Source organism: Polypterus senegalus, chromosome 5 (assembly GCF_016835505.1).
Source record: "Polypterus senegalus isolate Bchr_013 chromosome 5, ASM1683550v1, whole genome shotgun sequence".
Classification (NCBI taxonomy): Eukaryota; Metazoa; Chordata; class Cladistia; order Polypteriformes; family Polypteridae; genus Polypterus; species Polypterus senegalus.
Window position 1 is genome coordinate 167,183,453 of NC_053158.1, and position 18,061 is coordinate 167,201,513.

At 34.2% G+C, this 18,061-nt stretch overlaps 1 protein-coding gene across 2 annotated transcripts in view; it reads right to left on the bottom strand.

Moving 5' to 3' along the window:
* Positions 1-18,061, bottom strand: part of dync2i1 (dynein 2 intermediate chain 1) — a 69,137-nt gene that overhangs the window by 21,621 nt on the left and 29,455 nt on the right. For both annotated transcript variants that reach the window (XM_039753600.1, XM_039753599.1), the window contains exons 11-16: positions 16,206-16,317; positions 13,038-13,132; positions 12,366-12,495; positions 9,495-9,664; positions 8,465-8,627; positions 7,067-7,180 (exon numbers count right to left, since the gene is read on the bottom strand). In XM_039753600.1, the coding sequence (XP_039609534.1) occupies positions 7,067-7,180; positions 8,465-8,627; positions 9,495-9,664; positions 12,366-12,495; positions 13,038-13,132; positions 16,206-16,317 (784 nt within the window). The remainder of the gene's footprint in view (positions 1-7,066; positions 7,181-8,464; positions 8,628-9,494; positions 9,665-12,365; positions 12,496-13,037; positions 13,133-16,205; positions 16,318-18,061) is intronic.

Here is an 18,061-nt window from a genome sequence, read left to right on the forward strand (position 1 = left end):
ACACCAGTATGTAAAAATTGTGGTTCTTTCAGAATGCATGTGTATACTATCTTTATGTAACATTCTAGTCCTACAAATTTATATACTTTTATTACAAAGCTCAATTGCATGGTGTAAAAAAGAAAAACACTTGAATCAAAAAGCAACCTATGCTATTCAGCTTGTAGTTATTACAGTATTTGAACATCATTTCCCATTGTTAAAAACTGACCCAGAGCATGCTCAGCACTCTAAACTGAATACATTATTTGTTTTAACTAAAACCATATGTTTAACATATTAAAGTTGAACTATATTTCAGCATTCAGAATCCAAATGTTAATCTGTGCATTTGTCCTGTTTTTGGATGTCTAAACTAATATTTCTGCAACATGCTGAACATATTCAAGAATAGAATTCCAAATATCCTGTCATGTAAAAAGCATAATGACTCCATCTTGACTTATGCATTCTCTATCTGTACATCATTTTATGTTACTAAAAAGACAACTGAAATGCTATGTGCAGTAAATGCTGTCTAGGTTTTTGTTGATAAATGTTACTAGTTTATTCCGAAGATCACACATACATTGTAGTTAAAAAAATAAATAAATAAATAAATAAATAAACCAAAGCATTTAAATGTAATGGTTACAGACAAGCGTGAGAAAGGGATGAAGATTAGGAATAAATTCACAGGAACTGACTCATTCCTCAGTGACAAGGAAAACATCATTTGTTTTTTGATTTTCTTAACTGGATATCGAATAGCTTATTTTTCCAACACTGCACATTAAAAGAAATGAGAAAAAGTAATTCAAATATTGGCCAGAACGAAAACATTAAAGATTTGAAATAATAGAATAGCTGTTCCAAGGTTATGCAAGAAAAAGAACATTATGTTTAAATGCACCTAATAAGTTAAGAACAATGCTGCCTAATTATACAGAAATTCACTTTTTAAGGCAAATGTTAACTATACATAAGAATTTGGCTTTAAAAAAAACATATAAACACTCAACTAGGTGTGTCCAATTCCAATCCTAGAATGAAACATATTTCTTTTATGTTAATTTTAATTATCCTTCTTTTAAAGACTCATACCCCTTGTTTCTTTTTTTCCTTAATTAGCAGCAATAACCCTGCAACCACTGAGATTCTCCATATATAAACTTTTGCATCTGTTCACGACCACACACTCGGGTGACAAACAAGCCAGCTTCCCTTCTGGTTTGTATGTGCCGATGATTTCCGCATGTGTTCAGTGCGAGTGAGGGAGAGAGAGAGAGAGAGTGCAAGACAGCAAGCGAGTGAGAGAAAGAGAGAGAGCGCGCAAGAAGGCAGTTAAAGAAGGCAGTTAAAGAATGCACCGGGCTTGTTTTTAAAAAGACTGCTTCAAGCATTGTTTTAATCTTGTTGTATTTAATGAAGTCTTTTTTCTATTGGATTTTAACCTCCACTTCACTTCTGTTTTTATTTATGTATTTATTGAAGGATTCTGAAAGCGCTGCAGACTTTACCTCAAAACTGTAATCTCCTCTCCACCCAGTTCCTCCTCACTTCCTTCATGCCAGAACTCAACTCATGCAAGGTTAGTTTTCTTAGTTGTTTATGGTTAGTTTTTGTACAAATTACGGATTTTTCAACATATACACACACACACACACACACACATATATATATATATATATATATATATATATACCCCCTTTGGGGTGCGAGCAGCTGTTGGTGGGCGTGCCAGAATCGAGGAAATAAAATGAAAAACATTATTTGTACAAAATCTTAATTTATCTATCCATTCCTAAATAATTAAATGGGCAGGCTAGCCTGTATCGTAGCCTCGTATCAGTGCAATATGCTCCTTGTTAAAACGAATGACTTCCGCTCTTGCGTGCACGTAGTGCTGCGTGGGCATTATGAACTATCGTATCTGTCCAAGTTCTATTTAAATTTTAAATATAAGTAATTTTTATTCAGTTGACAGAAATATCTTTGGTAGGAATGTAAGTTAAATTTAGTCATCATTGCATAAATTTTTCTTCACCATAGAAATGTAAAGACTAAATTCAACTTACATTCCTACCAAAGATATTTCTGTCGACTAAATAGAACCTACTTATATCCAAATAGAACTTGAAAAGATATATTTTTTTGAATCTGAGCGCGCATTTTAGATCAACTTAACACGCACTACATCAAACCCCGTGCTATTGTGCTCTCGTCTGCCTGCCTCAAAAAGTCACTGTCGCTTCGCTCTTACTTTTTTACCGTTCATTTAATCATGGGCCTCTCTACAGTTTTGTTTATTTTCGAGTTGTAATGTTCATTAAATTTACGTATCATCTGGTCCATTGGTGGACCGTGCATCTCACACCTAGGCCTTCAGTACTGCTCCGTCTGAATCAACCCGCCCCTTAAAAACTAATTTATGGTTATAAAAACCATCTTAATATGCAGAAATACAGTATAAAGAGCAGCTGAATCGCAGATAGATAACTCCTGTAGCCACAATAAATGCCTTTATTAAACAGATAAACCAGGGGTGAACAAGTTCCTTTCTACTGCAGCCATAGCCGCGACACACATAAAAAACATCAATAATAACTCATAAACTTGCAATATTATTTAGGAAAATCGCAACATTTTACACACCAAAAATTCGGATTATTTTTAAACAAAATCCATTCTCCTCTCTTTCCTCAAAAACAGTTCAATCACTCTGTCGTACGGATTATCCGTGTGCCTCAGTTCCATCAAAAAGTCCCTTTCTATCACCATCGAAGCTAATGCTAAAAGTCGAACCTGTGGCTTCTATCCAATCAATGGGTCTGAATACGGTGACGTCGCCGTACGCCTGCTAGAGGGCCGTACTGACACCAACTCAAAATCTGATTGGTTGAAGCAACAGGTTAATCAACATTTATTCTGTGTTAGAGTGCCTGCACAACGGATTGTGAAGGCCTCTCTGCCTAGCAAAAAATGATGTCAGAAATGTGATTGGTTAAATGCTTTAATACGAAAATACATGCCTGGAAGCAGCACAACCATCGGAAAAGCTATGAAAGGAAGCGGACACACTATTTGGAATTATTTAATAAGTATCCATGGACAAAATATAATTAACATCAGTTTGTGATTCAGATATTTTTACTTATGAATATGCTAAGCTCAGTCCTTCACCCGTGAATATTTACCTTATATGGGCAGGCACTCAATTACATGGGAGGCGTGACTATGCGAGACGCCACTCCGCCTCCCACGGCTATTGAGTTGCAGTCTACTACAGTATATGGACGAAAAAATAGGTTCCAGTTATGACCATTACGCGTAGAATTTCGAAATGAAACCTGCCCAACTTTTGTAAGTAAGCTGTAAGGAATGAGCCTGCCAAATTTCAGCCTGCTACCTAGACGGGAAGTTGGAGAATTAGTGATGCGTGAGTCAGTCAGTGATTGAGTGAGTGAGTGAGTGAGTGAGTGAATCAGTCAGTGAGGGCTTTGCCTTTTATTAGTATATATACTAATAGTATACTATAGAGTGTATATATATAGTGATAAGTCAAACACAAAGACAACTTCAAAGATTTGGGGATTGGCCCCGTATATTGCTTTGGTGTGGTCAAAAGTAAAAAAAATCCAAACATTCGACAAAATACAGAGGGATGAGGGATGCTTTTATACGCAAAATGGCCGCTGGAATGATTATACAGGAAGTGATGTCATCATTGGAAGCCGGACATGACATTATCATTGGAGGACCAAAAGTGATGTCATCATTGGGAGCCAGAAGTGACATAGCAGATAAGAAAGTGCATGGGAAGCCATTTTGTGGAATACGGACTGTTGTAGGCGAGTGATTATTTCTCTTCTTTGGTTCTGGAAAATTAGAGAGAGAGGCATCAATGCCATCAAATAACCCTTCATCTGTTATTAAATCGCTCACCTCTGGGCTTGTTGACTGTCTCCTGAGCGTGTGTGACTATATTTATATATAAACAGTACACCCCCAAAATTCGCAGTGTTTACATTCCTAGAACACCCGCGAATTGTGAAAAACTATATTTTTATAGTTTAAACCCTAAATATAGTATGCCCCAAAGCACTTTAATTTCGTTGTAAACTCAGCTTAATACATTACCTAAAAAATTACCTTAATACATTACCTAAAAACATATTGTAAAGGTAACCCCGTCTACTGTACAGTACTGCTATGTCTCCCGCAGTGTTAGAACGTAAAATACAGATGTTACCGCTATACGTACTGTAATTCATGCAAGCGCGTTTTCTTTGGTACGTGCTGTCGTTTTCTTTGGTATACGTAAAGTAAATACATAATAATTTAATTAAAATACAGTAAAATGTACGGGTACTCAACAATGTTGAATGATATTGATGATGATGATGATGATGAAGTAGCTTTGCAGTAAGATGAGGAGGATTTAAAACTCCTCGGGTGGCGCCTCTTCTTCAGGCACTTCAGGAGGAGTCGTATCTTTGGATGGGTCTTCTTCTGGTGGGGTTTCGTGCTAGCTTTTCTTTCTAGGTTTCAGCAACATTGTGATGGGAAGTTGCTACATTGTCTCCTGTAGCAAACTGCTGGTACAATTGATGATGTTACCATCCAAAGGGATGTTCTTCTTCCTGCAGTTGGTGATCCAAGGTAGATTCCATCCTGACGATAGTTTTATTCCTTACGGTTGTTACCTTTTTGGCACTATCAGAGAAACTTAGAGATGGTACTCCAGATCCTCTCTTCGTTCTTCTTTATGTAGGGTGTGGTGCTTTCATTAATGCCATAGTGGCATGCTACTGCAGCATAACTTTTTAATTCCCGGAGCAAATCCAGTAGTTCAACCTTCTCCTGGAGTGTTTTAAACTTCTTCTGGTGCGTAGGCTCAGTGCCAGAAGCCTTAGAAGGTGCAGCGGGATGCGGTGACATCTTGTGCATTTAAGAATAACAAAATGGAAAACACGAGGACACTCAGCTGGAGTTGCGTCACAGGGCAGCAATCAATCAGCAGCAAGGAGAAATGAATAACGCTCTCGGATTGGCTACTTTCACCATCCCAAACTGCATTTCCCTCAGCGGTGGTAAACCCACTCACCTGGAGATGCATCACAGGGCAGCAATCAATCAGCAGCAAGGAGAAATGAAGGAGGATATTTGCGCTTTTAGGTAACAATTAAATAGTTTATTACTATTTACAATTAATAAAATCCGCAAACCCTGAACCGAGACTTTGCGGTGGTCTACTGTGTGTGTGTGTATATATACATACACACACACACACACACACACACACAAATACAGGCAAAACTCCGTTACAACGAATATCTTTACAACAAAATTTTCATTACAGTGAATGAATGTATTTTTATGGTCCCAACAGCTTCCCCATATGACACGAGTCTATAGAAATCTCGTTACTACGAACTACATTCAGCAGATACTTTCATTACAACGAAGTGCACAAAAGACCTTGAAATGTCTGAAAAGAATCATCCACAGAGCAGTTAGTTCTGTGGCTGCAGCTCAGTTGTGCACAATGATCCCCAAACAGAAACACTGAAATTAGTTTTTCTTTCTTCGAACTTTCCTTGTGGTGTTTTAATTTTTTGCCTTTTTTGTTTCCTGTGGTTTTCAGTGATACTTTTTGCATATTGCTCGTCAACATTTGAAAAACATCGATTGGAATTTAACTTATTGTCACCCTCCTATAGAAATGGCAGACATGAAAAAACGATATCAGTTCATATTAGAGAAAAAAACCTTTTTGCAGCTCTCGATTGCGGAAAAAAGAAAAAAAAACGTTGCCAGTGAATTCGGAATTCCGCCATCGACACTGTCAACTTTCATGAAAGACAGAGCAAAAAAAGAAGAAAAATCTCGGGTTGCAAATGTATGCGAACTGCTGCATTTGAAGACGTCGAAAAAGCAGTTTTTATATGGTTCAGTGATGCTCGTTTAAGAAACATTAATGCGGCACTCATTCAAGAAAATGTGAGGTTTGTAAACCCTCTTGGGACCTCCCACAACTAGACAGTACGCAAGTGCTCTCGAAGTGTGATCTCCTTGTATGTATGGGGCAAAGGCAGGCTCACAGCTATGCTGTGTCTCTCCGCCAGAGTAAACAGAAAGGATCTCGATGGGTGATGCAAGGTTAGGAGCACGTACATTGTAAATGCAGATAACAGGATTACTTGGTCACTGACCTGGTCACGGCCCTGCCTGACTGCGGTGTCTGTGTAGAGCAGAGTGGCAGATCACGCTACAATAAATAACTGTGCCGTTCCTGTTTCAAGCTGAATAAAGCTGATTTTGCTAAAGTACTGAGACTAAGCCTCGTGTTTTGGGGTGCAAGACAGGGACTTATAGCGCTACCCTGATCTTTTATGATTTGCTTCTGTGGCGCTTCACTGCACCGCTGTGAGCCTGCTATTGCCCTGCCCCAGCAATGCACAAAAATCTGCCACAAACGCTGCAATCTTGCTTTGGGACAGACTTCAGCGTGTCGTTCCCATTGGGTGGGGAGTGGTGGGGATTCCCAAAAGAGTTCAGAAACCTCACAATATAAAGAAGAAGAAAAGGATGATTCAGCTTCTGATTGATAACTGTGCTGCACACAACCTGCTTCCACATTTAGATAATGTTTCGCGTTCAATTCCTCCTACCCAATTACACAGCAGTGTTTCAGTCATTGGATTTGACTGGATTTGAGGGGGCATCATTCGCACCCTGAAAAGTGTATTATGGCAAGGAAATAATTGTATGCAGGAGGAGATTAAAATTAATGCGAAAGAAGCTATTGAAATGATTGCAAACGCCTGGACGCAAGTTAAAGAAAACACTATAGTAAAAAATACAGAATCTCATTACAATGAAATTTTCATTACAGCAAAATATTTTTTAGGTTCCTGGGAGTTCGTTGTAACGGAATTTTATCTGTATTTATAATATAATTATAAATGTAGAAATCCCACAGGTAGCCAGGGAAAATATGCAAAACACAAAGGTTGATAATGAACCTATGGTTCAATACATCTTTTTCTACATAAGCTGAACAAGAGTATGTAAAGAATGTTACCTTCTGGGGAGGAAAGAAGAGAAAATCCTTTGCTGTTTTCGTCTTCTAGGTTTGTTGATACTGCTTCAGCTGCTCTAATAGGATATGAATGACTTGATGTTGGAAAGATGGCATCTGCAGATATTGAATGTTTAATTAGTATAATCAGTTCTAACCAGTAACAGTAATTAATAAAAATAAACAAATAATCCCACACCATTCTCTTTTATTTATATGTTGTACCACAATATTGCTCAGGCAATAGCTGCTGTGCTTGCTTTCCCATTTACTCCCTTTGTGATATGAATCTGGATTGTCCATAGTCACTTAGATGTGTTGTGTTATGCACTTGCCTGAGTGACATGGGCTATGGAAAACAGTGTACTGTGTATACTGCCAAGCATCTCTTTTTATATATAATGAGACTACAGTAGTTGGGTGAAAAATAGAGCACTTTTACAAAACAAAATTAAAAATCAATATCATAATCTTCTTATATATCCAGTAGCATATAAAAACACAGTAAATATAAGATGACCTACAAAAGTCACCCACAACATTTTTTTTTTAATTATGCAATAATAAATAAATGATATAAAATAAACTATTCAATTTTAAACAAATTAAATGCGGTTTCCTAATCCTTCCACCTTGTCAGGTGTTTCTAAGTAAGCATGAATGGCTTGTGCATCTTAAAAGACTGACGTGGAAAAAAATACAGTATCTGGCAACTGAAAATGCTAATTCCAACAGACAATGGCTGAGCTATGTCTCCTATTAACCTTGTTTCAGGTAGGAAGCTGCTATTTCAATTTAAAATTGAACTTAGAATTTAAAAATAAAGAAATAATTATTAATTGCTAGGTTTTCTTGATAGAACTCAATATGGAAAACACAAACAAATGCAAAATTCAATCAGTACAACATTCCAGAAAAATATGAAAATATGTTAAATCATATTTAAACCAACATTTAAAGCTCCCTGACCATTCATTCCAAAATTACTTCTGGTGTTAGGTGTTGAACAGGAAGGCCAGAGGTTGCTTAGAAGTGTTGCATTACAGTAGTTCCAATGCACAATTGCTCCTATTTTAGAATTGCACAAAATATCACATGAACATGGCTCTCACTTCACCTCCATTGTATATCACTACTGTATTACTGGCTATGGAGAAAGGAACAGGAACTCTGCATGTTTAAAATGACATGGATCTATACTGTACAGCATACTGAACATTTGGGCCATATCCTCTATCTCCTAGATTCATTATATACCTTCTTTACAGACCATAGTGTAAATATGTTATATAAGTAGTTATACTGGATAAAGAAAAGTATTCACAATGTATGTCTTTTTAAGATTACTGTAAAAACATGAAAAGAAAGTGATGTGCAATAAAAATATATTATTGAGCCTACTGGTTGAAAAAGTAGGATATCGAAGAGTCCAGTCTTGATCTCCTATTTTTGTTGTATAATGTAAGCTAAAATGCTCTCGAAGATCCCACAACAATACAGAACCATCTGAAGTCCCAGCAAATATAAGAGCAGCCTTAACTGGACTGAAGCAGCAGCAAGTTATCTGTAAGAATAAAATACATTTGCTTATAAATAAATCACAAAACTGAGCTAGGGTACAACTATTAAAGCTATTGCTATATAACATTTTAAATTAATTTAATTTGCCTAATTAGCCTAATTTCTAAATTCTGGTAGTAAGGGGAAGTTAAATTCAAATTACAGTGTTCTAAGATGGATGAATTAACTTTAAGTAAGAGTGCACACATGGAGACAAATATAAAGTATAAATAAATATAAATATAAAGAGTGAAAAGGGGGAGAAAACAAATAGCTTTAGGCAAGCCTGATATATCTTGCACTTAAAATTTAAAGATGGTCCATATAGGATTGAGCTCTGAATTTTTTCTTTCTACTAAAATGTTATAGTTTAGTACTATCTGATAAATATTTTCCTGATTGTCTAATCACTATATAAAACAGTTTCAGACTTGCATAATCACTATTGATAAGAAATGAGCAATGAGGCAAATCATACTACTTTTTTTTAAACTACACAGTCATCTCCTTTCTCAAACATAAGCTAAATTAGCAAAACAGGTGAATGAATATACTGTACATTTAAATAAAGATGAATATGTTTACGTTAATGCTAATTAATGACTGAATATAGTGTAAACAGTAGCTGCATTAATGTTGCATTAATGCTACATGCTGTTGGGATTAAAAATTAACATTAGCATATCATTGCAAAGGTCATTATTTTTCCATTACCAGAATAAATGGATATTTTAACAAATCAAATTTAAACAAAATAACATATAAACAAAATGACAATGTGTCAGAATTCAGTAAAGTCTTTAATTCATTTAAATTCTCAAATTAATTTTAAGAAACTACTGCATTTTGCCACAAAAATAAAAAGGCATACCTCTGATTCACAAACAAGAATCTTTTGTGGACTTGATGGCTCCCAAATATTCCAGACACAAACTATACTCATAGTGTCCAAATGTGTACTGCATGTTCTTAGAGGACTATGAACAGAAAGTATTGTATTTTTTTGTACAGGTGAGAACTTCAATATTGATATGTTCCTGCCTAAAAAGCAAGTAAATAAAGTTTATAAAACAAAGTATAATATGTACAATATATACAAACAGGCTTTATTTATATATATATATATATATATATATATATATATATATATATATATATATATATATATATATATATATATATATATATATTTCTAAAGGTTTAAAGGGTCATTATTGTCACATGTACAGAGTACAGTGTAATTCTTACATGCATGTGCTAATAATCCACTCTCTTTGGCATCATGATTTTTTTACTATGAATTACAATATATAGTTTATAAAATAAATATAAACCTACATGTCCCTGAATGACTTACTGACTAACAAGAAATTATTGCCTATATACAGAAAACTTAAGAAAAAGCATCAAAAAGTTTGTTTTAATTGTGAAAAAAAAACTGTTGAAAACTGTGATGATGTTATGGATTTAATATTTGAAAAGGGCAATCTTAGTGTTGTTGCAAAATACTGCAGGATGTACAACATGACAGTAATTCAAAAAAACAGAAATTCAAGTCCCATCTATATCCCTTTTTACTTTTATAAATATATGCCTTCACTTTGTCATGATGGGATAATAAGTATAGATGGGTAAAAATGGAAAATTATCCACTTAAAATTAAATTTACAACCCAAATTGAGAAGGGTAGGGGTCTAAATGCTTTTGAATCCATTGTATATACACATATGGTGCATACACAAAACAAATATTTATACACATGTATATTTTAATTTAATATAAAATAGCAAGCAAGTGATTCCAAACACCTAGTCAGGTGGATACAGCTTAAAATGTAAAGCATGAAGGTATAGTCAAAAGATTTAGTTACTGTTTGACCAAACATATGAATGAGGAAGACATGTATCAAGCGACTTTGGTTCCACTCTCATTTGCCAGTGGTATCACAAAACAAAAAAATTAAATTGAACAAAATAAAAAAAAATCCATCCATCCATCCATTTTCCAACCCGCTGAATCTGAACACAGGGTCACGGGGGTCTGCTGGAGACAATCCCAGCCAACACGGGGCACAAGGCAGGAACCAATCCCGGGCAGGGTGCCAACCCACTGCAGGACACACACAAAGGCTTGCTAGGCACCCATTTCCTGTATAGCCCATGATGGCACCAATAAAGAAAATTAAACTGACCACACTGTAGGTGTGGGGTCCACTTTATGTCTTTGACAATTTATTATTAATAAATTACACATATCTAACTTTACATTTTAGTATTATTAATATTAATCATCAATGGCTACTGTTTCAGACAGAGTGCCAAAGTTTTTTTTTGTTTTTTTTTTTAAATAAATACAGGATTAGGTTGAAGTTAGAAGCAGAACTGTGTGCAAAGTTATCAAATTTGGAACTCGTCATTGACAACAATGATCCTATGAAACATATCACTCAACTTTTACAAATGACTTTAAGTCATCTTCCTCTTTTATTGAACTTAAGTCCTATATAACACTGAAGACATATGTAACTGTGCCGTAGAAATTTTAGGCTAATTTTTATTTCCTTATCAAATCATGCTCCTAACATTATTTCCTTAAAAAGTATTTCATGTACATAAGGAAAGACCCAAAGGCACAGACAACCACAGAAAATACTATTTGTAATGACTTTTTAAAATCCCAAAACAGAATATTAGGGGGGGGTTTAAAGAAATATTGTCTTTAGATGTACCTAGTAAGAGTTCAGTATATAACAATTAAAAATAACAAAGGTGGTAATTCAAAATATTTTAAGAATCTGTATTCCAAGAAAAAAGTTTAAAACCCATAGAGATATTGTGTGACTTTTGATAATACTGTATATGTGTCAATAGTCTGCTGTAGTTAAGCATTTGCTTTAATAGATCTACAATTATATACTGTTAGATCATGCCTTGTGACTATTGTTAACAGTAACTGAGATCTAAGATCATGCTCCGCTTCCCAGCATTGACTTTATGTGAGTGGAATCCCTGACAAGATGATAGCACATTTGGGGGCGCTTGACCTATAGTTTACGAACCCCTGATCTAAACTATTCTGTTTATGAGGAAAGTCATGATGCTTGCTTTAGATTTAAAATTTTCCCAGATGATCCAAATGACAAAATTGTTGATACATATAAACTTACTGCAGGCAAATTTAACTATCACATAAGAACAATGTTCTTGTCTTAAGAGAAATACATGCATAAGCTGCTTTTAAAATCTATAACGCTAGACAGCAAAATCTGCATCTGGCTACAATCCATACATGAAAAATTTGGATTATTTCCATGAATGAAACAAAATGTAAAGAACTAAATACCACTATTTATTGCAAAATGGATCACATCAGACTGCAGACGTTTAAATACATGGGAAAGGTGACAAATAAATAAAATGTATTATTATTATTATTATTATTAATAATAATAAAGATGCAGGGGTTGAAAGACATCATTCAGCAAGGTCCGACAATTCTTACACCTTACCTTCACAAGGAACCAACATGTTACATATGAAGAATTTATAGGAAAGACACCAGTGTTTAGAGTTTGAGCAACTAAGAAGCTAAACCATCTTGATTAAACATGCAATTATACATGAATAATTAAGTGACATTTTGTAATTGATCCAAATTAAAATTTTTAATTTTATATATAAACACACAAAACTGAATACATAGGAACCTTCATTTTAGCAGTTAAATATATTATTATGCATACCATTCAACAATGGAAGGTGAACATTTAAATTCAAACAGCCATCACCAAAAGACAAACTAGCTGGCTGAGATAATAAATTCTGTTCAGATTGCTTCCCTGCTCTGTCTTCTTCTAATAAAATGGCAATCACCTATAAAGTGAAAGAGAACACAATTTATTTGTCTATTTCTTAAATACAGTACATAAAACAATGAAAAGATGACAGCTTACAACTACTAAGGATTCTTAATGTTTTCATGTTTCTATAAGGCAGTAAAATTATAGTAATATACCACGTTCTACTTTTAAATTACATTATGGTTGGTTTTATACGGTAGAGTAAGATACAATTATAAATTATGTTGCAAAATGTGTATTCTATACATTCAAAAGATATGAGATTGGTAAGATTGGGTGTCAGATATTTTCTGCATGCACATTTATCACCTAACCTTCTGGTGTAAAAGACAGAAGACTGTCAGACAATGAGCTCATTTGTTTTTAAAATTACAGCAGTTCTTAGAATAATCCTGTGTTTTATTTTAAATCTCTAGGTGAAAATTAGGAGACAAATAACTATAAGTAATTAATTAAAATTACTGTACAAAATAATTCAGAATACAGTAAATGTAAATATTTTGAGTACAATGTACATTCTAAATTAATGGCAAAGAAGTAAAAGCAATTAATTACCTGAGAGGCAGACCACAAAAAGTTTGACAGTCTTTGGGAATCAATGTTCATTTTGTTTTGGGACTTGAGTGAAGATTCACCATTAATACTAGGCCCTGTTAAAAACAGGAAAAAATAAACACAACACTGATTCAAAATTAAATATACCTGCAGGTAGTAATGGTGGTTGGCCAACTTGATAGTAACAGGCAGGGTCAATATGTTTTCCAAGTAAAATAAGGCACCCAATGTGTTTTGACAATTTAATAATAATAATTCATTACATTTATATTGCACTTTTTTTTTTTTTTTACGCAAACCACTTTACACAGTGAGTGAGGAGCCTCCAATAGTGTAGCACCCACCTAGATGATGCAACGGCAGCCATTTCTGTGCCAGTACTCTCAACACATATTAGCTGTTATGTGGTGATGAGAGAGCTAGCCAATTAGAGAGAGGGGATTATTAAGGGGCTAGAATTACCAGAACGTGGTGGGAAAACCACAATGCTTCTCAAAGAAAGAAAGAAAGAAAGAGGTGCATCTGCCTGATGCCTCATATGTATTGTTCCATGCAAATACTGTACTGAAAAAGGAAAACAAAAGGGCTGCAATTGCAGCTGAATTCTCCATACCTGGAAAGCCTTCATACAGGCACCAGTGCTATCAGGCTGCATGTTATTAGTTCTCTGATTACAGCAAACTTGCAATATTTTAGAAATGTGAACCTGTGCTGAAATGTCTGAACATAAGAAAATAGTTTGTCGTCCCTTATAATCCCTCTGCATCCAATCTGATATCGTCAAGATAACAAGATCTAGCATCTGCAGTTATTAAGTTTGGCATCCCCTCTGGCTAGAACTCATGTAATGTGCCACTGATCTAAGATTTAAGTGACCACTATTACTTATGGCTATATATTAGTATAGGGATTAGTTGTGCAATAAGCAAATTATGTTAATCTGCAACCATGAGCATACCGCCGTGAGAGAAGCAATCAGTATTGCTTTAAAAATCTTAATTTTTTGGATGTTCATAATGTAAATATTTTAGAGATTAGAAGTAGGTGGCATTAAAATTGAAGCCTCCAGTTGATTCAGAATGTAACTCAGTTTTTTGCTGTCTGTTTATATGAGAAAAAAATAAAAACCTTGCGGATTCTACTGTTCTGTAATCTGGAATCATTATTGCCATTAAGTGCTTTATTAAAATTGACAACCTTATGGTTTACCAGCCAATAACCTTGTATTAAGCCACAATACATAAAGATTGGGGGAAATGTAAGCCTGCAATGCTGCGGTTTGAAGAACTAAAAATAAACTACTAGTTTTATCCTCCACAAAATACACAATGTGCACTATTAAATATCTGTGTAGAAAATTCATCATTATGAATTTAAAAGATTACAGAAAGTAACTATGCTTTTGTTTCAGGAAAACAGTGACACCTTGTGGTAAAAAGGTAAATATCTCAAATATTAAATATAATGTATCTTGTAGAAATTCATTTAAAAACATTTTGAGTATGAAAGTTATGATAACTATTTATTTAAAAAACATTAGCCTTTGCTATTGGCTCTGAATGAGCATTTCTTATTTTTTTTTTTCTTTCTTATTCTTTCATTTGTCCTACAAAGGCATTCCATGTCACTGCCATTTGATTAAGGTTTTCTTCTCTACACTGAAACAAGACATTCGAATCAATATGCCATCACCAATATAGCCTTCACATCAAAACATCTTTATCTTCTGTTGCAGCAATTGACATTTGGATGCACTTGTGGAATGCACAAGACAAGACCAGTTAGTCAGAGGCAGATGAATTCTTTGTACACTTGAATATTGTTTTTCTCTTTTCTTTGCCAATTCATTCAATATTTCCTCTATTTCACTATTAATCTTTGCATGCCTCAAGGACCTAACATATAAAGAATAACTTTAAAGTTATGTACTGTATATTAGTATGTTTCTATTCACATATTGCACAGTGTTTTTGGTGTTTTCATGTATGCTATATGCTTTCTTTTTAGGTATGCTAAAATTAAACATTTGTACAGTTCCATGGACCTCTTAATAGAACCATACTGTTATGACTAGGTCCCAAGCACTAAAGATTGCCAAAGCAAAAACTGTCATACCCAGCTAGTAACAAGGGCAAGCAAAGACTCTTTATATAAAAACTATTTATTCTACACAAGAGAAATGCTATGTAATACTGTAAGGCTCTGAAAAGCACAACAGGTATGCAATGCCTGTTAAAGGCAAATCCAAAAAAACAAAGTACTAATAAAGCATCCAAAGAGAGGCTAAAAGATTGAGCAATAAGGTCAAAAAATATAGAAAATCAAAAATAGAACTAGCGCATCAAAACCAGAAGAAACTCAGTGACTTCACAGAGCATTTAAAATTAACCACCAGGAACTGTGGGAGAACTTCCAGTTATATAAAGAATAGCCCTACCTCTTGTGGGACCACCCACAAAACACATGGAATGTAACACAGGCTAAGAAAATACAATAGTTAACAAAAGTACCATAAACATAAAAAATGCTCAACAATGAACAAAAAGAACACAACACATGGATATTAACCCCAGACAGGGTAGGAACCCTAGCAGAAATATAACACATACAATATCAGAATACATGGAAATTAATTGACTTGGAGAAACTAAATTGTTCCAGCAGATGTAGGTCCAGGTGTGTACACATGTTCCATCATCACCATCATTGTCACTAGTTGGAAAACTTAAGAGAAAATAATGAAAACTGACACAAATAACATTGAATGACCTGGCACATCTCCACAGCCAACAATAATGCTAATTATGATTTTCTAAGAATAATTGATTAACTGGTATTGGTACTGAGGCATAAGTCATGAAGAAATTTGGTAAAATGTGCACACATTAGATGTCAGCAGTTTCTGACTGACTGGCCAAACACTTCAGTTATAATGTTAAAGAAATTTGATAAATTTTAAAGTAAACATCTACCACATGATCTGTGTGATTCCCCTTAGGAAGTATTTATCAGCATTACAAAGTCACATTTTTAAAATCATTGATTTAAAGAAAACAAATTTACCAGTTACCAAAATAGGTATATATAAATTATGTAATAAAAATAGAAAAAGGCATTAGAAAAATCAGCAGTTTTATAACACCTCTGGTGCAGACATTCAAATCTTACCACCACACACAATACTGCTTTCGCCAGGATGCTGAGTCCATTTCTCAGTTGTTTCAGTAATTTCTGTCTGAATATCTCTGTCAACATTGTCTTCATTACATTGCACATATGCCTAAAAGTAAAAATACACATCTTGTATATAAAAATATGTTCTCATTTTCAGAGTGACTTCACTTGTCAAGCCAATAACAGACAAAATTGATATTTTTTTAAATACACCTATTTATGAGGGTGTCAATTTTAAGTGATTCAGCTAAAGTGTTCAGCTTAGGATAATGACTATTATGTACAACAAATAATGGTACTAACACAATTCCATCTGACTATATTCTACATAATTAAAGGCAGTTGTAAAGATTAAATGGTTGATAGTGTTACCAGTAAATATACAAGAAGATTTTAAACAGTTGAGGAGTCATAATTTCTGAACCCATTTAACTCTGACATACTTCTTATCATAATTAAATAAGTTTGAACAATTTTAGGAGCTACTCCACCATATGCAGTGTATTTTTATTATTGCTTATTGCACAATTATTCTCCTTAAATTGTATCTTTTGTTATAGTATCAATCACCATGCCCTCAAGCCAATGCAAAATCTATGCTTTTTTAAATTAACAATGTAATACCAATATCAGTGTTTAACACAATTATACCTGAAATAAATTAACAAATGCCTTGAGATGAAACATAACTTTGTCAGTGGAATGTGCAGCAATTTATCTTCATCTTTAATTCTCATTGATTGTGAAGATGTGCAGGTCGTAAGCATACTTCCTGTATGAAGTTTTGACATTTAGTAACAGATAACTGCATTGCTCCAAGGAGTGCTATGTAAGGTCATTTCCACCATCAGCCCTCTAGTTCTATGATGAGCCTCCCCTCGGGCAAGGTGGTATTTTTCCCAGTCTGCTGAATGATACTGAACTGATCTGGCAGACATTGTAACAGACAATAACACTATATGAGATTTACCTCGTTAGCACACTTAAAGATTATTATAATTCTTGTTATATGTATATTTGCTCATTTTTTGTCTGCTGCTGTAACCCTGCAAATTCCTTTGGGATTAATAAAGTTTCTATTTATCAATCTATATTTATATTGTAATATTATGTACTTTATAAAGTTTTATTGCTATGGTAACCATGAAAGAAAATAAAACAGAAAAGGATTAAATGGTTTCAAAATATGGAAAGTGTGAATACCCCTTTTTACTTTACAAAATTAAACTAAAACAGACACAGCATTAGATACCTGAATGTCATATAATGTGTATTTTGATCGGTTTTCCATACTGGCATGTGACCTCAGACTTAGATATGAGAAAAATGAATGAATTAATTCTCACTTTGGTTTAATGAAATAGATGACAACCTGTGGGAAGAAAGTATTTTGTCTGAAAATGTTCTCATAGGGTAATATAGAATGAGCAACCAGAAAGGTATAAGGTTTTGATAAATAAAGTGAAAACAATGGAATTGTCTGGGGGAATAATTCTAGAAATTAATTTATATGCTTCATTCTTTTGGTTTTGAAGAAACCAAAACAAACTGTATGTATGATCAGAAAAAATACAGATAACCATTCAGACTACTTTAGATTAACCATTTAGATTACTGATACTTCAGCACTTCATTTCATTTAGCTCTTTGATGCATCTCAATGCCTGCCCACAAACTGGTAAATACTTTTAAGAAATAAGAAATTTCCATATTATTTTCTTGTTTTACTCAAAGAATTATTTAGTAAACTGACATAAAAATATTTTGTTACAACTGCCCAGAAATGGTTCCTACAGGAAAATCACACAAGTACAGTGCATCCGGAAAGTATTCACAGTGCATGACTTTTT